This window comes from Gambusia affinis, linkage group LG23 (assembly GCF_019740435.1).
Source record: "Gambusia affinis linkage group LG23, SWU_Gaff_1.0, whole genome shotgun sequence".
Classification (NCBI taxonomy): Eukaryota; Metazoa; Chordata; class Actinopteri; order Cyprinodontiformes; family Poeciliidae; genus Gambusia; species Gambusia affinis.
The window spans coordinates 9,237,249-9,260,914 of NC_057890.1; the positions used below are offsets into that span (position 1 = coordinate 9,237,249).

General features: G+C 40.2%; 1 protein-coding gene and 1 long non-coding RNA gene across 11 annotated transcripts in view; one reads left to right on the forward strand and one right to left on the reverse strand.

The window, feature by feature from the left end:
• The window catches only part of foxp2 (forkhead box P2), a 131,646-nt gene that overhangs the window by 66,447 nt on the left and 41,533 nt on the right, over positions 1 to 23,666 (reverse strand). For 3 of the 10 annotated variants that reach the window (XM_044107682.1, XM_044107675.1, XM_044107677.1), the window contains one exon: positions 707 to 893. The exons of 2 other annotated variants lie outside the window; for them this stretch is intronic. In XM_044107682.1, coding sequence (XP_043963617.1) covers positions 707 to 883 — 177 coding nt within the window. In that variant the 5' untranslated portion in view covers positions 884 to 893. Of the gene's footprint in view, positions 1 to 706; positions 894 to 9,279; positions 9,750 to 10,669; positions 11,080 to 23,666 lie in introns of those variants that run through there. 5 more of the 10 variants (XM_044107676.1, XM_044107678.1, XM_044107681.1 and 2 more) reach the window with 5 other exon arrangements.
• Positions 10,155 to 13,970, forward strand: LOC122826146. The gene is made up of 3 exons (XR_006369740.1): positions 10,155 to 10,397; positions 11,827 to 12,011; positions 13,020 to 13,970. It is a non-coding gene; the product is annotated as an uncharacterized LOC122826146 (long non-coding RNA).

A 23,666-nucleotide genomic window follows, 5' to 3' on the forward strand; every position in this document is an offset into this window, starting at 1 on the left:
TACGACGAGACAAAGCTTTGAGAAGACAAATCCAAAGCGGACTTTGAAATATTTGTCACAAATGTCATAAATGTCAGTTGTATTGTAAATGACTTCTACTAGCAGAAAAGTGTGCATGCAAATGTAATTTTCAAGTGTCCCATTAAAGGGTTTATCATGTTTATGTGGCGAGTTAGGAGGCCCTCTGGTGGATACAGTGCAGCCATGACATACACACCCATTGTACACTTCCCCACTGCCCAAACTGGACTGTACAAAACCCAAGCACACATTCTTTCACTCTCTCTCTCTCTCACTCACTCACTACTGTGCGCGCACACACACACACACGCACACGCTCTCCAGACCTTCAGCTACGTGGCCTGAAACAACTTCTATATGTGCATTAGCTCCACTGCAAACACAATAAAGTCATTTGAGAAGTCACAAGAATTCCTTTCCGGCATCTACAAGCAAAACACGTCAACAAACTGACGAGAGAAAGTTTACCAACTCCGCAAACAGCTTGTTATACAAACACTGCCGCCTTCCATAGTCTAAGAAAACACACAAAACAATATAATAAGTCATTTTGTTTCCTGCCTATATGTAGAACGCCCCGGTGCCGCCTGAGCAGAGAGAGGAAAGCAGAGCGTACAAAGGGGGGAGAGCACAGCAGAGTGGGAGTGAGAGACGGGAGAAGAGACGGGGGAGAAACACAACTTACCTGCTGTTGTTGCAGATGCAGCAGCTCGACTGTGCTTACTTCGCTGCTTGTGTCACCAGCGCTTGATCTCCCATCTCTACTGCCAGCCTCTAATTGGCTGCTGCTTAGGGTGCTCATTCCATTTTGACTCATTGAACTGTTGCTTATTGTCTCTGTGGCCGACTCCTGCATCATCATGATTTAAAACCTAGAAGTGATTAAGAGGCACCGGTTAGGGCTCTTCTCGTTACAATTCCCCCCCTTTCTTTTTTTTTCTTTTTTTCCCCCCTTCTGATTTTTTTTTTCGTCTTTTCTTTTCTTTGCACGCGTCCATTATCAAGCCCTCGGTCCCCCTTTGCAAATTAAAGCATTTAAAGAAGAGGGAGGGGTATGGGGGGCTGCAGGAGGAGCAATTATGCATTCATTGTGTAAATGAAGCAATACAAAGACATGCATGTCCTGGTCTTTTCTAGAAATTGAAAGAGCATCTAAATATGTAAAATGTTTACGTTCAGTAAAATGTCTAAAAATTGAAGCATCTTATTTTATCATTGCTGAACTTAACTTAGAAAATGTAGTTTCATTATGAAAATATGCTCAATTCTTAGTATCTGTTTTATCTATAAAAAAGAGAGAGAGAGAGAAAAGGAAAAAGCAGGGTCTAAAACACACTTTTTGATCTATTTGAAAGAAGTAGCCTAATGATGCAAAGCTAATCATGCTAAATTAAAATTTGGGAGTGGGGGCAGTAGGAAGAGGAGGAACCAAATCACATGGTGCAGTCCTGGTGATGAACACTGTAATGGGTTTGTCATCCCTGCTCGCGCTAAATAAAATCTGCCTTGCAGGCTTCCATAGAGAAAGGATGCTCATATTTCATTTATTGGCCCATTTTTCCCCTTTCTTTTATCTTTAATCAAACCTTACACAGCTGTTTATTCTGTGACATTTATTTTAAAATCCAGCACAGCTCAGAATGACATTTAGCTATATAAATAATAAACTGCTGTAGGTGTAACTTAAAAACACTGTAAATAAAAGAAGGAACAAAAAACCCCCTCAAAGTTAAATTTGATATCTTTTACACGGAAAACTGAAACCACAAAATGAGAACGTAATCTCACTAATAACTGTGCTAAAACAGCATAAATTATGCATAGAGCCTCCTGTCTTTTTAGTAATAAATGTTTTATAATCATTCCCAACATTTAATGCTAAGTGCACTTGCCGTAAGAGAAAGGAGCTCCACTATCAGTCGACATTTTTACAATAAAGGAAAGTCTCAGACACTTGACATAGTATAACACACAATTTTACTATCTCTCCATTCAGAGCACCTTTTTTTATTTTTAAACTACTATTTTTAAAAAAATCTGCCAATTTTTTTAAATGGAAAAGAAACGAGAAAAAGCTCCGTGCATGCGAGTGTGTTTTTCAACCGTGTGCATTCTCTGGCCTGTAAATACCATTTTAATAGAAGTGTGGACACGTCCTTGTGTGTGTTTGCAGGTGTGCGTGCGTGTGCGTGTGTGTGTGTTTGACAAGGGGCAGATACAGGACAGGCCTTAAAGGATGTCCACAGCCAGGATAAACAGGATCTGCGGAGGGAGAACAAACAGGGGCTGAGCTATTACACAGAGCAGGGCGACAGCTGCCCGGGACACAAGTAAATAAGGGAAGAGGCCAGGACAAGGCGTGCTTGTGAACAAACAGGGCCCCTGTTTAACACCGAGCCGCTTACTGCTGATGGAGAAAGACGCGGTGAGAAAAGACAGAGACAGAAAAGACAGGAGGAGAAAAAGGAAGGAGAGGGCGAGGGGAGGTGGGATGGGGGGATAGGCGGATGACGGAGAGAGAGACAGTGGGAAGAAAAATAAAGGAGGTGGTGGCAGGGTAGAGAGGGTGGAGGGGGGTTTGGATTGGCACAATGTGACATCCAATCCGGTGATGAATCTCAGCATAAGAAACTCAAGGCTGCAGCCGAGATCAGCCGGCTAATAAGTATTCAAATTAGGCATAAATTTTACATGCCCAATGTTTAAAATATTCAGAGAAAGACTGTCTGATTGCCTTTACTACCATTTTATGAACATTCTAATGGAGCTCGGATCTCTCCGTTTTTTTGTGCTTTCTTTCTTTCCTAGACCGACAAGGAATGTTCGGAAAAACTTGGAAGATATATGAGACGAGGAAATAAGGATTTTTAATAACATCTGAATGCATGCAAACTGAGAAAAAAAATTGCTGCTGGGATTTTTATTATTATTATTATTATTATTGTTATTATTATTATTATCCGCTTACTACAATATGAAAAGTTAATGCCTAGCAAAAGAACAATTCACATTTTGTGTAAGATTCTACAATCTTATCTCCTCGCTCCAAAATGAAACGTCTGCGTTTATTGCTAGCTGCGGAGTTTTGATAATGCAGATATATGCAAAACATATTCGCAGAGATCAGATGGTGCTTTAACCTTAATGACAGCGGTGAGATAAATTAATTAGCCATCAAAAGGCGGCATTCAAATCTGCCAATTAGAATGTCAATTAGGAACACAGCCGGGCTGCGGCTGGGGCGACGAGCGAGCGAGCTAACCGAACCGCGGATCTGACTGTGGGGGTGATGGGACTGTCACACAATGCTCACGAGAGGCAGATAGTGATGATCCCCGGCACCTCCGGGTGTGACAGTGTGAGGCATGGAGCTGCGTTTGTGTCTGAGGGGGTACGGGCTCTGACCCCAGCTCAGACTGCACTGAACCAACTGGGTTGGAAAGAGCCACAGAACCTCCCCCAGGTAAAATAAGTGTGCCGGAGTGTGTGGGCTGAAGCTGCCAACATGGCCTTACTAAGGATTTCCAGGGTCGATATTACCTGGGAATACACCCCCTCATATGGAGGGGAGAATATAAGGGACAGTGAGACTGATGTAGCTGGATGACGTCACTAGAGATGGACCAATCAATTGATTAGAAATGGGTGATTGATTGATTGAGCCCGAATAGAGATGATAAGGAGTTTATAACGTGAAAAAATGTCTTTTTGTTTATTAATTTAATGTCTCAGGATTGTAGGTTTTTTTTTTAGATTTTTACTGCTTTTAAATAATAATATTAAAAAATAATAACATATTCATGAAAAATGTTTTGTATAAATCAAGATAATCTTGTAATTATTTTCTTTGTTCTTTTAGCGTTTTTAATTGTTGTAGACGTATTACACCCACACCCACTCAGACATGGCAGTAACACGTACAGCATTGAAACAATTTAAAACTGATTTTTAAGGCCCAATATTCTGCAAAAAGTACTGTGGTGAGATTCTATAGCTGCGTCTGCTAAAGAAGTGAGATAAGATTGAAATGGTTTTTTAGGATATAATGCAGTTCTTACATCAAGAGATATATGCTTGGATGCATAAAAAAATTCTAAGTAATATAGTAATTCCTTAATTTCCAAAAAAAAAAAAAAAAGCTGCAGTAGATGCCAAAACAACAAAAGAAATTAATATTGGCGATGAAAATCATTATCGGTGCAAATCTTGATCTCTTCTCTAAATTTGCTGCTGTTACAAACCACTGATGCCTTTGATGTGTATTAATGAGGTCCACTGTGAAGCCTCAAATTAGCTTCAACAAATATTTCCTCTTGGAGCTTGAAAACTAATCTGCTCCATCACAATTCAAGAAAGACGTCCCGGGCAAGGCGTTTGGCTCCGAAATTGGAAGAAATTCTATTGTTTTCCTTTAAGAAGTGACACAACAAAGGTTTAGTGAAAATTGAGCCTTTACTCCCACACACACGCTCACACACCTATCATTAAAGGGTAGAAGAAGCGGCGCTCCATCTTTGCGAGCTCTAAAAGCCCTTAATGTAGCCTCATTACCTGACCTGTCTCCTGCTCTATCATGTGCCGTAAACACACACCGTGACACTGACCATCCATCTAGAGGGGAGAGCGCAGCTGTCTGCTCCGAGAAAACTGAGGAATTTACCGTGATGCAGTGTTAACACACTGCTGCCCTGACACCGGTTTCATCTCCGAGGCATCCGATTTTGGTGTGATGACACTCTCTGCGTTTGCTCATTCTATATGCATGAGTTGCAAAAAAATATTTTCATCACAGAGGCAGGACAGGAAGAAGAAAAAAGAACAAAAAGTGACCGGTAAACCTGCGATCCCAGACGTGCGTTTGTTATCAGCTCACATTTCAGGTGGCTGCCGGGATCTCTTGTTGGGTTTGAGAGATCAAAATAACAAGAAAAGGAAAAATAATAATAGAAATTACATTTCACAGTCTGATGACTTCCCACAGCTCTCTGATCAAGGCAAGATATGGTTACCATTTGAAATAATCACTGATTCTGTGCTTGAGTGAAATTAATTCATCATTGCCATAAGTTACTGTGCGTGCAATATAAAGAAGTAGCTGTGCAAGGGCAAGAGCTCACATATTTAATACTTGAGATTGCTCAATAAATCAAAATGCCACGCATTGTGCTGACAAAAAGAGTTGAGAAAGGCAAAAAAATGAATTTGGAACAGCTTGAAACAAAAAAAAAAAAAAAAAGGCGACACATTCAACAAAACTTGATTTTGAGTGTTTGTTTGTGTTGTTTATTCGTTGATTTTTGCAACAAGCTGTCAAAGGATCCAAAATCTATTTCTCCTACGCTCAGAGCGAGGAGTATGAATGGAAAAATGAGGAGTTCTAGTTAAAAAAAAACAACAAAAAAAACGAAAAAAAAAAAAAAAACCATACCCTCGGATTAAGCAAGGCAAAGTCAGGCTGCTACACCATAGAATTAAAAGCTTCCTTTTTGGCGCTAAAGGACCACATAAAGGAGCATTAATGACTACTTCTTATAAACCTGTGTACGGTAATGGTTTCTGCTCACAGATAGAGGAATTTCAAAAGTGCTTCACCGGTGAATAAAGATTACTTTGGAGGGTGGGGATTGGAGGGGAAGAAAGAAAAGGGCTGAAGAAATCATATTTACAAAATCTAAAGTGGGGGCCAAATGAAAAGCGTTGAATGTGAATAATGGACTTTGCTTTTTTTTTTCTTTTTTTTTTTTAAACGCCGGATTAACATTATTCAAAGCAACAGAATCAAATGTGGTTATCTCCTGTCCAATGAGCCCTGCATTGAGAAAAAACCACAGTCATATTTCAATTCTTCATTTGAGCCCCGACAATAAATTGTAGTTCTGTGATAGGAGACATTCAGTGAAGAATGTTCAGAACTTAATTCTCCTCTATTTACAATGAGGAGATGAGACGGAATAAGATAAAAGGCGGACTATTTGCCAGAGTGTGGAAGTGTCCCTGAATGAATGTGCAGGGATGTGTCGGAGTTGGCGTTCCGAGGAGAACAGAGCGAGGGGAGAAAAGTGACAAAGACAACCGGAGGAAAGAGTATAAACTGCGTGTTCAATTGTACGAGCTGCACAATGTTCCTTTTATGATCAAATGCAAGAAGAATTCATGGATCATATGCATAATACTGTTTTAAGGAAAATGTATATTCAATGGATACGACTATGTCACAAAAAGCATATTTGAGGAAAAGCAGGAATACGCAAAAAGCAATTTTTCAACTGATCGATATTGACTAATTATTCTCTTGATTTGATCTGATTGGCCATCACCTGATAAAAATTTTTTTTTCTTTTCTTTTTTTATTAAATACATCCAAAATGCAAACTCCCATCATTTTCAGTCTGAAAACACACAACATGAATGTGACTGGTAACCGACTGAAAAAATCTGAATTTCTTTTCAAACCACTGAGTACTTCACAATTATGAATCATGCAGTTTTCCGTGTATGGATGTAATTGGCTGCTCAGACCTCAAGGAAAAAGAAAAATTGGCAGCAGCCAGGAAAATCTGATCAGTGCCAAAAATATTAGATAAAAATGAAAAATAAAAAACGTTCTGTGATTCCTTGTGCAGCAGAAACGGGCATGCTGCAGATAACACTCCTAACAGAAAAAGAGGAGGAGAGAGAATAGCTCGTCCCATATCATTTACATGATCCCCCCCCCGTCAGACGCTACGTTCTGCTGAGGCAGGAGACGGGTGAGCAAGACTGTGACGAAGGCCGATCCGTCTGCTCTCATTTGCATATTTGCCAATTCTGTTAATTAACTCGGCCCACCTAATCAGGGCTAATTGACCTATAAAGAGGAGAGGCCTCATTGTCTCATCCAATCATCTTTATCAGGAGTAGAGGAGGTTGCACTTGTGAATGCGCGGCACTTCCGACCTAACTGTATTTATGAACCTCACGTGTGGGAAGTATTACGCTGAGAAAAGATGTTTTCTTTTCTTTTTTTTTTTTTTTATTCTGCGAGTGATCACAACTGAGCTGCTTTGACGCGGAACAAGACCTGGATAACAAAAAGACGCGAATGGACAAATTCCCTTCTGGGAAGAGAGCAGAGAAAAATCAGAGGAGGTAATGACAGCTGGATCGGTTTGACTCTCCGGTCCCCTTTTTTTTTTTCCACAGCGGGGCAGATCCAGCGGACGGCTCCAGCTACAGAGACATAGCTCATTGTGACGTTTCCAGTTATTTCTGGTTGATTAGGGCCATTATGTCTCAGGCTCTGATTTATGTTGTCATTCCCCCTCAGCAGTCCTGCATCGATAGATCTTAATGAATTGGTAAATAAGGGCGAAGATTGCACCTGACAACACCTCAACATTCCTCATTCATACCAGACAAGATTTATGTAACCAATTAGAAGCATAAAAAGCAGGACGGGGGGGTTATTCAGGAGGAAAAAAAATTGAATAATCTTTCTTTTGGAAATTGCAAACAGATAATGAGAACTCTTTAACCTCGGATAAGTCGCACGTTTCACATGAAAGGTTAAAAGATTTTTTTCTTTTTTAAATTGCAAAAAGAAGTCTCACTCTTGCTTATCATAATTTATAACCACATAACAAAAATATGTATATATTTAAAAAAAGAAAAAGATTGATAAATAAAGATGATCATGGTTCATCAAAAACCTTTAAATGCAAATGTTAAGCTAAAATAAAGAAAATAAAATCAAAGTAAAGCATTGCATCAGTGAACAGGTGTGCGAGGTCAACGTTTCGCAGTTCACTGATTAAAACAGTCATTTGCATTTTCTAATCAAGCAATGTTTAAATTATTTTGATAGCTCTAAAACGTGGCTCTGGGAATCCTTTCACTGACAAATAAAAGCCCGCTTTGTAATAAAAAAAATAAAAAGAATTGATAAAAGTGCTGATCATCAATAGTCGAGCGACAGGACAGGAAGACCCATAGGGCAGGAGTGAACAGAGGTGGAAAATTAAAGCGGAGTGATACGGCTCCTTTTCTAGCCTCCCTCCCTTCAAGCACATGCAAATGAGGCCGTGCTGCTTAACTGCATCATTTATGTGGATAATAGCGGCATCATCATTACGGGGGGAACTCAAATTAAATTACATCACAATTAGCATAACAAAGTGATTGGTTAAACTTTCAAAACAAATAACGCGGCTCGGCTAATGAATGGTGTTAATTGGCCGGTGAGCGTTCTAAATAAAACACGGAGGTAAACATGTGTTTCAGTTAAAAAAATTCAAAAATTCTGTTGTTTTGTTTCAAGAAGGAGAAAAACAACAAAAAGGGAAGATTTCATGAATACTGCCAGGGGGTTTTGCAAGCTAAAATATAAAATGTGTAGCATTTAATTTTATTGTGCTAAAGAACCTATTATATGCCAGACTCTGGAGAACAATGTAAATTATCTGCCTTCAAAATGGAGTTTGGCCAATTCTCCGTGTGAGCTAATCACATAGCTCATTATGCATTAGGGTATTAAATTATGAAGAAGAGTCCCTTTCGCATTCCTGCACAAAGCCCTATGAAATGTTAATAATATGCCCACAATAGCCCAATACTGAGCCTCGCTCATGCTCATCAATATTTAAGTAAACAAATGATCCCGCTCGCCTTTGATAAAGATAATTAGCGCTTCGACAATGATGAGTCTCGTGACCTCTCGCCTTTTCAAACTATACATCTGCTCTGAAGAGTTTGGATTTTTTTTTTTTTTTTCCCCAAACAAACAAGTAAAATTTTCAGCACTTTCAAAACACAATTGTTCTTTCAATCAATTTTAAAAATGCAGGTAATGCATCTGCCTTTTTTTCTTTTTAGTTTATTGAGCAGTGATTATCGTAGCAACATCTGATTCAATATGAATGCAGAGAGAGAGAGAGAAAAAAAAAAGTCACATTTACACAATCACACATCCACCTTGGTGCGTGGACGCGTGCACGCGCGCATGCACACACTACAGCAATTCATCAGCACTAATTAAGCAGCAGATTAACAGAGCCCGCAGACTGAGGCTGAACAGCTCCACAGTGGGACGACCAACGTGGGGGGAAGGCAGCCCGGCAATAAAACACAGCCATTAAACACAGTCAAGAGCCTGGAGTCGACTACGGATGACAGAAGATTGATGAGTGGGTGACCGGACGGATAGATGGATGGATTGATGAAGGGATGGACAGAGTGAAGTGTGCGTGGCATTTTTTTTCTTTTTTTTTTTTTTTTTTTTACCTGAAGAAGTTGAGGAGTGCCAGAGATCTTGACCGGAAAACAGAGAGCTCGCCTCTGCCACCGGCGGCGAGGGGTGTCTCGCAGCGACGCCCGCAACTCGACTGGTGTCACCGTGTGAAGAGGCAACACTATCTGTGTCATCACTTCAGCCGTGTTTATGGGGGATAGCATCATAAACAAGCCGCCTCCCCCCACCACCACCACCACCAACACCACCACCTCCACCACCTCCCCGCCTGGTTGCCCCCCGCCCCAACACCACCTCTTGCTTCCTCGCTCTCTCTCCCCTCCTCTCACCACCTCACCGCCACTGTGCCATTCATGCATACTTAAATCACCCTTGCCCTATTAAAAAAAAGAAGGAAAGAAAGAAAGAGACTTTCGTGACAATTATTCTATCATTTCCAGTTGTCAGTGGGGCAATTACAGACAGGGGGCCCCTGAACAGGTCAGACATGCAGGCCCAAAAGAGGAGGCTCGACTTGGGAGAGAGGGAATAGAATGGGAGGGGGGAACGCAGAGGGTGTGTGTGCAGAGACGGTGGGTTCTTTCTCTCCACGTTGGATATAATTAGACTGTCATTTACCCAGCCTGCTGCTGATCAATTTTTGTATTTCCTGGAAAACTTCACTTTTTTTCCATTCAAAAAAAAAAAAAAATCTAATTCTTTTGAGTTTTTCTTTCCACGGTTCATTTTAACAACCTTAACATTTATTTTAATTCCCTCAAAAAGTTAGAAAAAGAGAGAAAAAAAACAGTTAAATCCATGCTTTCTAGGTGCAAGAGTGCAAGAGTGCACGTCCAGGTGCTCCCTGCATGTGGGTGGGTCCTGTGTGTGTGTGCGCACGCCAGAGAGAGTGTGTGAGCAGACGTTCACATGTGGACTGCTTCGACTCGTCGGAGGATGCTTGCCGGCTCTCTGCTCGTGTGCTCTCGCTGCTCCGATCATGCATCTGCTTTACTAAAGTGGGATAAAAAATACATATATATATACATATATATATATAAAATGTGTTTCTTTCACTCGCTCGCAAATGTGGACTGGTTTTTGAGACAGGGGCTCGGAGACAGAAGCGGGCTGGAGGGACGCTGCTAAGAGAGGTGCAATCGCCGCAAAGGTATGTGTCTCTGGCTTTATTCTGAGCTTTTCTTTTCAGTCCTGATTGTGCGTAGGTCAAAGTGTGTGTGTGTGCGTGTGCGGGTAAAGAATCTGAAAAGGATTAGTGAAAGCCTGAGCGTCAGTCCGAGTCCTACGCTGAGCTCGAGCAGAAAGTAAAGAGCACTTAAAAACAATTAGCAACATCACATCCGTGCATTTCCAACCTGCACACTGTCACAAAGCACTCCAAGTACATGCCAAAATAGAGTCGCAAAGACGAAAATGACCTACCTTTTAAACAACGAGAGAGAAATCCACTCTCCTCAGTAAGAAGCATTTGAAGAAGTATTCTTAGAAACCTGACGGCAATACTCTGTCAAAAAACCAACCACAAAAAAAACAAAAAAACAAGCAAAAAAAAACAAAAAAACTGGAGAGACAGTCGCAGAAAACAGAATGAAAAGTGAGGGGGAAAAAAGAGGAAAAAAAATGTAGAGAGGGCAACTAGCTGGCGCTTACTGTCAAAGACATCACCAGAGAAGTATTTACGGCCGTATTTACAGTAGTGCGCGGGGAGAAGCACCTCTGCCTGGTCACGTCTGAGAGACAGTTGCCGTTTCAGCGCTGCCTAATTAAAACAAGTCAGGCAGCCCCGCTGGATTGTTTTGACGCCTGAGGACCAATAGTACACAAAAACCAGTGGCTTGATCGGGGGGGGCAGGGGGCGGAGGGAGGAGGAGGAGGACAGGAGGGGTGCTGGTGGAGGGATGGGGTGGGGGTGGGAGTGGTGGGGGGGACGTGGCTTGTCGTTGGGAGCGGAGGAGAGGGGGCGGAGGGTGGCAAGAGTTGGCAAAGAAATAGTGAGAAGGAAAGAGGAGGAAGAGGAGGGAGGGATTGGTGGGGCGGGGGCTGTGGGTGGAGGAGGAGGTGGTGGGGGGTGTTCTGGAGGAATCTGAAAGGGGAGGGGTACTACAAAGGTTGAAAACTGCACGGGGAGACCACCACATGCAGCGTGCATGCAGTTTCTCTGAGACAAAATTTTAAAGTGACGCTTGAGACTTCCTTTGTCACAATGTAAGGATCACCATCTGCATTTATGATGCCTTGATAGGCCTTTAAAAAAAAGAAACTTTTTACTGACTATTAGAGAAAAAGGTAAGACGTGGAATATTTCTAACATTTTCTTATTTTTAGAAATCAAAATGTGCTTTTAAAGATGTGAAACAACCTGATTTTGCCATCTAAACTGATTCACTAGAGTATGTTTTACAAGACCGTCCAAAGTGGACTCAAATGTGATGCACTGTGTTCTCCCCCCACACACACACACACCCCACTGTAAACAATACACAACAGGCAATGAGATGGAACATTTAGGGGCTAATGGTGTTTGCCGATTCTTTTGTCACTTTTTTCCCCTCTCTCCCCCTCTCTCTTGCATGCCACAGATGTTTTTCTTAGACGCTCCAGCAGACAGGAATCCACTGGCAAGAAGAAAGCCCCGGTCTTCCCCACGAGAGCAAGAGTACAAAGCCCCCCAGTCTGCACACAGCAGATGCAGGGAAAGCTAGTCCATCTGCCACCAGCTTGCCGAGCCACATGGGCCTGAGAGCGTTAATGCAAGCGGAGTGAGGTGGGGGGGGACATTTATTTCTTTATCTTTAGAGGTCTGGGGCATTTCTATAGTAGAAAAAAAAAAAGTTGTAAACAAAATCAAATAAACTATGAGCATGGAAGAGATTCTGCTTTAAATGTATTTACACATTTTTAAAAAATATATTCGTTACATTACTTATTTTTTGGTGTAAACAAAAAGCTACAATTAATCTCATGATTATTACATGCTTAATAATGCTAGCTATACCACATGTTTTTTTAGAATAACATATTTTGAGCAAACACTTAGTTTTGCCATCTCTGTTGTTTTTCCCCTAACTGTAAAAATTAATAAATAACCAAAACATATTTTGCTTGCTTTTATGCAAGAAGAGCTGCAGAAGCCTTTTTTCAGCCAGTGCTACAAAGCAACAGGTGGGGAAGGGGAGTAGTGGGGGGTTCAGGTCACTTCTGCAATTTCTCTGAAATCTCATTAAATAGTAGGAACACTGACATATCCTTGATGCTGTTTGATACTGCTGACCGGTCCATGTCTACATGTGTTTAGTAGTAGTATAATACGGGTTAAGGACCACTCTGCCTCCCAGCTCGTTGTGCACTAGTATGATTTAGCAGACTCTGAATGGTACATTATCTCTGCAGCTCTGCTGAGGCATATTTCAGCTGCACGATATTATTAAGAGCTGCAACACACACCAGAAGATGTAGTGTTTTCATTAGTGTCAACCGACGGAGCTCAAAGGCGGAGGCGATAAACACTAAACAATCGTGGCGGAGTCGGAGGCTGTAGTGCAGGGAATCAAAAGGGGCTAACGTTAAAAAACTGCTGTTAATTGCTCTAAGCATCAACATGATTCAAGTAATTTCTCCCATTTCTCTTTATGCACCAAAGGCTTTAGACAACAGAACTCCTCAGACACATTTTGAGTGGTGGAGGATGGTTGGGTGGAGATGGGATGGGAAAGGGGGGATTGTTATGCCCATTTCTTCATATTTCTGACAATTGTGTGCCTTCTCCCCTCAGGTGTTTATTCCCTCCATGGCTCCTCTTCTGGGGGTTTCTGCTACCAAGGTCAGGGGATACAAGCAAGCCCACCAGCGCACTGATGAGGTGGCAGCAGAAAAACGGGGGAGAGAAACAGACATGTGGAGTGGGTACAGCGAGGAGGGTGGGGGTGGCAGCTGGTTACCAACCTTGGCAAGAGCAGCAGGAGCGTCATGACAACGGAAGCGGAGGATGTTGACTTCCATTTCATCTCAACGCAGCGATTTCAGCGGTTTGCACACAACTACAGAGACTTTTGAAACCATCCATTTTCAATCAAGGTTGGGACAAAGTGAATTGCTTTGGGGTAATTAGATAAAGACAGGCAGAGTTGGTTTACGTATCCCTTCATCACACAAGATGGTGAGAAGAATAGCTTGAGAGTTGTTGTTTGACATTAAACTGACTAATCTCCGGGTACTCTGAGCATTAGGGATATTTCAAGTTGCACCTAGAAACTGGACAATGATTGAGGTCGACATTTTTTTCAACTTAATTGGCTTTGAGCAGTAGTTCTTTGGATGCACAAATAAAAATTTCCAGCACTGAATGAACCATACAACACTAGCAGGTTGTGATGTCAAACACTCTTCAGTGTGGACACTGTGACACAGTGAAGACTTAAATATGGCCATTTTCCACAAGAGTGAGGTCTTTGAAGATGAAATCAAATGAAAGACTAAAGCTGTTGGAAAATATTTAAAAGGGAAATATTTCCCCGATTTGCCTGCTGTTTATTCAGGCTGTCACAAAATAATTGCTTTGTTTATCTATTTTACAAATTTAAAAGTCAATTAAGAGTCTATTTTCTTTAGGAGTGAAGGATAAACCCAACGGTTAACAGCACCTTGCACACAGTCTTGTTCTATAATGCTATAACAATTAGTTGTCTTTGTGACGTCACCTCTGCTTCTTCAATAAATAATTACAGTAATCCCTCGTTTATCGCAGGGGTTACGTTCCGAAAATGACCCGCGATAAGTGAAATCCGCAAAATAGAAAACTTTTTTTTTTTTTTTTTTACAATTAGCAACTATTACATGTATACAAATACAGTGACTGACGTGTAGGCCGTTTCACTGCTCTTCAGACTGGGCCGCTGCATCCTGACTGCGCTCTGCAGTGTTCTCTTCTTCTGAAGCCCGCGGTGCAGGTGTGTTTGTTCGGGAGAAGAACATAGTGATAAGCAGCTGTTGTCGCTCTTTTTTCTTCTTTGCAAAAAGATCCTTGTACACCGACATGCCACCATCGATTACGTTGGAGAACTGTAATGAACGGCTCATCAAAGGGTCCCATTCCTCAGCTACTCGCTTAAGTTCAGTGGCCATTCGCACCATGGTTGCTAAGCGACCAAGCGTTAGTCCTTCCAGTAATTCGTAGCATGTTTTGATACAAGAAGCGGGAGTGAGTTTTTAGCGAATCAGAATGCAGAGCACAATGCACCAAAAAATAAAAAAATAAAAAATGCATTATGAAAATCCGCGAAATAGCGAATCCGCGATAAGTGAACCGCGAAGTGGCGAGGGATCACTGTAATTAGAATTCTGCCAATAGTAGTGCTTAAAAAGAACTAAGAATGAGTAAAATCAGTATCAGCTTAAAAATCCGCCACACAAAGCTTTACCTTCCTGAAAATTTTTAAAATGGGCACAACATTCATGGCATCGCTAGTAGCATTTAGATTTCCCTTGTTGTTATTCTTTTGACTTCCCTCGTCTCACATTAAATCTAATACTGTTGACACTTTGCAAGAAAGAAAATAAAATGTTTCAAAAAATAAAGAAACCCACATTCATGAAATAAAGCATACCCCTATTCATTCTTTGTCAATCAAATGTTTCACAAGAACAACTCCTGATCTGTAAAGTCAAGCCCCCAAATACTACTACTACAACTAATAATAATGATAATAATAATAATAATAATAAGGCAAATAAGGCCTAATGGCTCAGAAGGGCTCTTTTAAAGTCCTGGGCAATGTTGATCACACAATATGTTGCTTATGGCCACAAAGCAGAGGCCATTACAGACCGGTGATTATGTAAGTGGTTGGAAGGCAGCACCATTTTAATATACTGTACTTAAGCACCTGGGTATCCATGGCAACTTGCACTTTCACCGTACATTCAGAAATCCCTAATGAAATGTCTATTAAGAGGATGATAATGACAGTGTCCAAATATATTTGCATATGTGTTTCAGTGGGAAAAGAGAGCGCATAATGAAGGTAGATGGGTCCCTGATCACTGCCATGATAATTTTGTGTATTTTGGGGGGGATCTCTTGGAGGGTGCGGGGGATATTTTCCCTGTCAAAGTAATAAAAACCTTCGTCATCTCTTCTAAAGCTTGTAGATTTGATTGTTGTGGGTGAGAGTGTGAACTGAGGTTTTATTGCCTTCCTCTGGATATCTCCACATGTGACTTCCATTTGCGTCTTTGGCTGACTTCCAAACAGGACATCCCTGAGAGACTGTTTGCTTGACTCAATATCAACAGCCTTAGTAAGCAGCTGGGGGGAGGCAGTCTAACCAAGCCCAGCCTTGGCTTTCTATTGAAAATAAACCAGATTCTACCTTTGCTAGGCCCAGAAATATCAACACATACTGCAAGGAACCGTGCCCAGCCCTCGGCAGCGGTCCGCCTGTGCCACTTGAAGGCTTAATGATACCTACACCTCCCCTCCAGCTGCTTCTGCCGCCGCCGTCGCCGCTGCTGCGCACACAGACGGCAGGTGGGCGGGAATTAAAGTATACATTACAGCAGAAAAACAAAAGAGATCGAAATGACAGAAGTCAGGCAGTTCAAGCTGACCCGGCCTCTTGAAACGAAGGAGCTGGAATACGAGCGACAGACACTTCAGGTTAAATTGGCACTCCTGCATGCCTCCTCTTATTTTCCTCACCACCACAACTGCCCTCAAAGCCAAACCGTTTCCTACAAAAAAAAGAAAAAAAAGACCTGCTTTTGTTCAAAAGCATATTTGAATTAAATGAGTTGCTGGAATCAAATCCTCAGCTGAGATGAATACATTTGTGCAAGCAAGAGCTGCTCACAGCAGTTTACCTGTTATATAGCAGACTGGAGCTGGATGAAAGAGAGGAGCAACAAGAGCTAATGTTATTTCATAGTAGCTGAGACGTAATGTGGTAAGGATGGAAGCAGGTTTATTAAGTTCTAAAAGAAATCACACACCATTTGTACTTTTCTTATTTTGTGCGTGTGTGCGTGTGCATGCCTCTAACACTAGGAAATTTTACACTTGCAATATAACAGGGGAGCAGCATTCAAATTCTACCCCCAACCTACTGGAGGCAGTATTGCACTCAAGCTTTAATTGCCATTGAAAAAGTAAAGTGGTTGGCTAAACCATCAAACTAATTATTTAAAAGGTCCACAGATTGTGCTAAAGTCAAAAGACTTGGTTTGTGTAAGTAAACGTACATGGCATACTTCTAGTACTTTATACAATGTCATTCTTTTTAAGTTCTATAAGTATGTAGAACTGATCATTTCAACATTTGGGAGTCAGTATCTGTGAAATTTGCTGGGGTTTATTCCAGACTGGATTCGTCCAATGTGGGGAAAGTTTGTGTCAATTCATCGGATACGGGGACATTTTGTATTCAGTCAAACAAACCAATAGTTTGAAATTATTTTTCCATGTTCCTCTCATGTTTTACTGTCTGAAAATGTGGGTTTATGACTTCAGTAAATAATATTTACCAGCAGGTGGCTTCTTAATGTTATTTTAGTATGATGAGGGGTCAATCTGTTGTATTTCATAGGAGTTAGCTGTCCTGAACAAGGATAAGGACAATGTATTTAAGCATTCTTCTTGAATATCTATACAGCATTAAATAATTAACTACCAACTAAAACAAACACCAAAGTGATGCGCAATGGTTTCAGTAAATAGGTATGAAATGGTTTGTCAACGGCCAGAAATTGAAGTAAGTTACGTTGAAATGGCAACATGTACAAAATGATGGTAAAAATGGGTAAAACAACTAAAAACCTGTATCCTAAGGTAACTGTGGCATATACTACAAACCATGTTGAATGTTTGAAAGAAATAGTCCCTATAAAATGTTTGAGTGACGGATGCAAATGTCCTCCCTAGAATAACAACGCCTGGGTGAGCATTTTAATTTCCACCACTGCTCTAGTATGTCATCAAGATTAAAAGGCATCCGGAAATGTGAGGTTTAATAGCCATTTCATGCTTTTAGGTTTCCTGTTTGGGATGAATCTGAAACCAGTTTATGACAATGATCTGTAGCAGCCTCGGCTCTGCCAAAAAGATTATCATTCCCAGAACCACAAAGCTACACAGTTGACTGACGGAGAGGCAGGCTTCACTGGCAGTCAAAAGAGCACAACACCTGTATATGCAATGCAACAACTGCTACCTAACATCCAAGGAATCCAAGAAGCAGTGAAAAAAATGCTTGCATTTAATGGGGCATAAAGAAACGTAACGATTAACACCAACTTTCACAATGCTGAATATTTGTGGAGTCATCTCCAAAAGATCGGAAAAAGGAAGTAGGAGTCCAAGTCTTGCTCATTTACCGGTACCTGATTACGTAGCAGCTATTCAGTCATGACTATAAGCCCTTTATTTAACTAATTATACCTAACAAAAGAAAAAAAAGTTTGGATCAAATTAATTCAGAAAAATTGTTCCTAGGTAAAAATAACAAAGTCATTAGATGGAAAATTCAAACTCTCATATTCTCCTCACCACGGCTAATTCAGATCTAATTTTTACTAGCCACTAATTTAAGGGTGATGGGTGGGGAATAGGAATTACATCTGGAGGTAATTGAATGTGTGGAACAGAGCCCAATGGAGGCTGAAATACCCCCAAGTCACCTACACTAACACTCCCCCCCACCACCACCACTCCACTCCCCTCCCGTATACATACACATACACACAGACACGAAACGGAGCAAGGCAGACAAGACATAGAGGAGGAACTATTTAGGTGAGTGGGACTTCCTGAGAAGTGAAACGACACTTTCAGCAAAGATGTTTTCATTGTGCTGTCACCAGACACAGGCTGGAGAGGATATACAGTCGGTGCAGCAAGGCTCAGGCGGAGAGACCGACAGAAACACTGATAAATGAGAGAGGGAGTGAGAATCTTAGAAGGTGCAGCCTTCTCCAGACAGCTGTGCCGGATCAGGATTTAATAAATAGATAAATATGTGCAGTTTAGGAAAGGTTGGGGGTTAATTTGGACTTCACAGTTGGGCCTGCTGTAAAAGCTTAGACTTTATGAGGAGGTCTCCTTCTCAAGTGACCAGCTACATCTGGGCAGGCCAATTGTGCGCCCTAATAAATGGCAGTTTTTTTTAATGATCTGCAGTTTCAAAGCTTTGAGTAAAGAGTAACCAGCTGCACTGGTTTCACTGTACCCATGCAAACTTAGCCGACATTTTAAAAAGGTCAAATGGCATCATTACCATTTTCCAAAAACAAAAACAATCAAAAGCAATATGGGGTGTTAGTATTTTTTCTGCTGGAATTGTATTCGAATGAAACATCTTCTGTGTTTCTTAAGTAATGAATACATTTTAGACTTTTCTTTAGTTACAAACCAATTAAATGAACTTTTGAAACTTGAAACTTTGAGACTATTTTGAAAAGATCCACAGTTAGGAAATTAACTGGTGGCGGGTGAGGATGTAAAAATTAAATTAAAAGGAAAACACATTAGAAGCTAATGAATAATATGTTTCTATGGCAAAATTGGCATAATATTTAGTATTTTTAATTTTACAGTTAACAAAGCTGTTACTAAAATTTTATGATCAGACAAGTCCACTTTCCCATTTTGAATTCTTTTTTACATTAATTCTATTTATTTATTTTCGAAATTCATACTCCTTTTACATTATTTGATTCTCTGAAAAAACCCTGTCTCATTTCTTGTCAAAGCCATTTTATAATTAAGTGAATAAAACATACATGATTATGAATACTTTTGGGCTCAACTGTACCTCTATGTCTGAATGTTTCACAGCAAAGTTGCTCTATTTTATAGTATTTTTTTATGAAACAACAAAGGCAGACTTATTTGGAAATCTTCATTTAGAGGCTTTTGGGTCTTAGACTTTATTTTAAATGAGTAAAATCCTGTTTTACAGTAACTGCTCTCTTAAATATCGCCTAAAATCCATGATAGTAGGAGAACAGAATCAGCAAAATATTTTTGTCCGGTGTATTTCTAATGTATGTTCAAACAATTTAAAAAGAAGAAAAATCTTTATTAACCTTTAACACTGTGGTGTAGTGTAGTGTAAAAAGATTCATCTTGCACTTTCAAGAAATAAGGTTGGTATTTGTAAGGATAAAAAGACTCGCAGTGGTTATGTTTGAATAATTTTCTTGATTATATTGAATAGACTCCATATAAAAATGTGAGAAAATAAAATTGCAAGTTTCGCTCCAAATAGTCCCTGCAGGAGGACATTAGCATGTAGAGAAACTTGCCTTGGTCTATTCCACACCTGAACCCCCTGCTCTTCACTTAAAACTCTTTGACATCCCTTCAACACTAAATGTGTTTTCCAAATGAAAATAAACGGAGTCCAACTGGTTTGAGGCAGTCATACTCTGGAATATGAGATCAAATAAAGGCTTCTGTGGAGGCTGAAAAGAAAAATGAAATGGCTTCAGAGGGGAGATGTACCAAGTAATAAAATTACTCCTTTATATCTTCCTAAACAGCATATGTTCCCTGGAGTGGGAGAAGGCCTCACTTTGGTCAAAGACAAGTATGCAAGTGTCAATTTTTTTCCTCCGGGTAAGATTCCCCGATACATTTCTTCACACTTGGCGCACGGCAATTTTCTTGAAAATGAGAAACTATTTCGGCAACAAGTTAAGCAGAACTTTGGAAGTTTCACTTTGATGATGGACTGCCCGCGCGTCCTCATTGAAAGGCCTGCTCCATTAAACCGGAACAGCAAAGTTTATAAGCACATTGCTTTTTAGACGAGTTCAAACTCGGCTGAAATGTCCACCTGAATAGTTGCATTTTCTTCTAATGCACACAGCTTACTTAGAGCTGACCACAATGTACCGCAAACACGGTAAATCCTTTTTGGGGTGAAAAAAATAATAATAATTCTCTGCTTAAAAATTGATTGACTAATCCAGTTATACAAGCAACGTCCTATTTGGCATTGGCGGAAACTAACTGCTTAAAATCATGCAATTGATTTGTATTATTCAAAAGCTGGTCACAATAATATTCAGATGGACTTTTTCACCATGGCAGAAAGGCTGTATTAAAGGAAAATTTGCAATTGGAAAGAATACATTATAATTCATTATACAGGCGCTATTAAACCTTCAGTAAAAATGCTTTGGTACAAGAATCGAGCCACTTATCAGACCTACTCACTACCTTTAAAAGCTGTCCATGTTCAGTGCTCTGAGTGGCAAAAAAGCAATCGCTGATTACTTTAAAATAGGACTAGATGTACGATTCAGCAAACTAAAACGGCGCACAAGAAATTAAAAAAATCAAAGCTCATATCTGTTCTAAAAGAATATAATCAAAGGAGAGTCAAGATGATTGTAGCTGATTTTTTTTTAAAAGAACTCCGTAAATATATATTTTTTAAATTAATGGAACGACTCGTCTTGACATGTCATGTGAAAGTATTCACATCCTTGAATATTTACACATTTTGACACATTAAAACCACAAGTGTATATTATTTATATTAACAAAAAAAAGAACAGAAAGCTTGATTGAATATTGGTTTGCACACAGTCAGATTTTTTTATTATTATTTTATTTATTTATTCATTTTCAAAAATATCTTGCCATGTATTTAGCATCAGTGCATCACATTGCTACCACCATGTTCCACCAGGGGAATGGTGTATTCAGGATGATGTCTATTGTTCATACAATGCAAATTAAAAAAGATTACCGTAGGTAATCAGCTGATTCTATTCAAGTACAGATGTATGACACAGTTTTTGATATTAATCTGCAAAAACTTTTGAAAATCGTGCCATCCTTTAGCCTTTATATAACAATTGCAATGTAATATGATTTGGCTCATCACATGAAATTCAATTAAAGCAAACATAACAAATCTATACAATAGAAATGCATGCAATATATAAATATATGCAATCCAGATTTAGTGCAACAGGGTTTATAGATATTCCTGAGCATTTTTCCAAAACTTTATTCATTCATTTCCATTAAGTACGCATAGAATGATACAACAAATTGAACCAATTGCTTCCAGATGTAGGCAAATGTCTCCATCTCCATTTGTTTTATGGAGTTTTGGCATATAATTAAGCAGCTTATGCCAGTCTGATGATGTTTGCGCTGTGACTATGAATTCATTTCTGGCATGAATGTAATACAGTAGTTCTTTCCTTGCTGACAAACTGCTAGATTACTGTTTACAAACATTCCCAAGTAAAGAGCAGACTCATTACAGTTCTCTTGACACTACGCCCTGAAAATAGCAAACCGAGCGTGCATCTGCGGTTTACACTTGTCAAGCCTGATGACTTTTAATTTATGAAGGAGGCACCCAATTAAAGTGGGAGGCAACAGTTTTCAGCATTTGGACAACTCAACAAAAAACAAACATCCAGGTTCTGGCGGCATCGTCTTGTTGTCGTCCTCTGTTTAAGCCTGCTGCTGTCTGTTTTAGAAGACAAATGGTGAAAGAGGGCTGTTACTGACAGCTTAAAAGTACCCATCAGCTGCCTCTGAGACATCTCCCCGCACGTCCGTTCCCAAAAACCTCCCCAAACAAACACAAGGCTTTACTTCAAATGCATAGCAGGGCTATTAGGTAATCCTCTCCTTTGTTCATTCTCTCTGATCCTCGGTGACTAACCTCAATTTCTCCTCGTTCCACCTCTTCTTGCCTTAGAGCTGACACAAACATAGGAATTTAGTGGCTCGGAAAATAGACATATGTTGTCTTGTGTTTTTGGGGCGATGGGCTGAAGCTTTTTTGCGCTAAAGTTGCTTAAAAGGTCAAAGAGAGGAAGAGCTTTGCAGCACAAGGTCTCCGTTTCAGATGGGACAAATCTGAGGTTTTCTTTCGGATATTCAATTTCCTGCAAGGTAACCTAGCAGACATACAGTAGTGTCTGAGCATGGAGAGGAAGGCTCCAGAGACTTAGGACTCTTGTCTGTGAATTGTTGCACGCCCTCTTAGTCAACTGCTGCGTAGCTTGCATGTGTTGCTTCCATCTAAGCCTGGGAAATCAATCAATTGTCAAAGGAATACCTCTTACGCCAGATGTGGCACTTTGAAAAAAGTATATATGAAAGTCCAGAGATTGTTTAAATGAAACATTTCTGAAAGGTTAAATTGTCCGTTTTGAAATTCAACTTTGGGTTTTATGTATCTCCTCAAAGTTAGTTAAACAAGTGTGTGAAAGTTTCAGCTTGAAATATATCTGAACAATTTAAGGAGAATGAGAGACAAATGTTTCTCTAGCAGGTGACTTTTTCCTTTTGTTCTTTTTACAAGCCTTCAGTAGTTCCGCTTCTTGACACATACACACAGAGCATAATTATAAATGCAAGACTTGCTATAGGGAGCTGAACTTTTCACACCTTTCAAAGCCACAAAATTGGATGGTTTTGTGGTTTGTGCAGCTGCCCCTCTGCACTAATGCAAGGCGGTGTCATATGAAAAATATTCCTCTCCCCAAACCACAGGGGCTGGTCATTAATGAAACACAGGCCGAGCGGTGAGGTCATACAGAGTCTAGATTTCAGCAGCCACACTTAAAAAACCGCTCAGAGAGAATAGAGCAACAAGAACACAAATCAGATTCCAGCTCCAAGGACGGGGAAAATAAATAAATAGAGAGAGGTGCTGGCCCCCTCTCACATTTTCCCCCCAGTGCTCTGCAAACAACCGTCAACTGCAGCTCAGAAACAGCTCACAATGAAAGCAGACTAAACAATCTGGTCCGAGCCAAGGAAAATGCTAAGCAACTCTGCACACAGGATGCCTCACCCTAATAGCCAACTATCAAATCTCACAATGGAATTGAGCCATTTGGCAACATATTTCACAGCAATCTAGACGGCGCACCTTTAGTTTTAATAAAGTGTAGAGCAGATTAAAAATGGGAACTTAAGTTTCATTGACAGACAAATGTCTGTTAGATATAAGTTGGGTATGTGCAGCTTACATGAAAGCAACACACCGCAAATGTGTTTCATATTTCATACACCTACAGGTTTTTGCCTCTTTTTTTTCACTTTAAAACCACAAACTTAAATGTATTTTATTCTAGGATTGTATGGAATAGACCAACACAAAGTAGTGCATCATTATGCTTTAACTCAGCATTGACTCAAAAGACTGACACAAAGGAAGCACAAACACAGTAATGGCAATTTTTTCTTGCTGTGCTGATTATTTATAAGGAAGTAATCCTTATGTGTGCTCTCCAAAATGTTTACTCTCTGGGCGTCAATACATGGTGTAAGGTAAGGTAACTAAAAATAGGGTGATGGCAGCATCAAGCAGTGAGGCAAGGTGAGTCCTTCAATGTTTTGATGCAAGGGAATTAATAATTAAATGACTAAAAATCTCACGTTTTA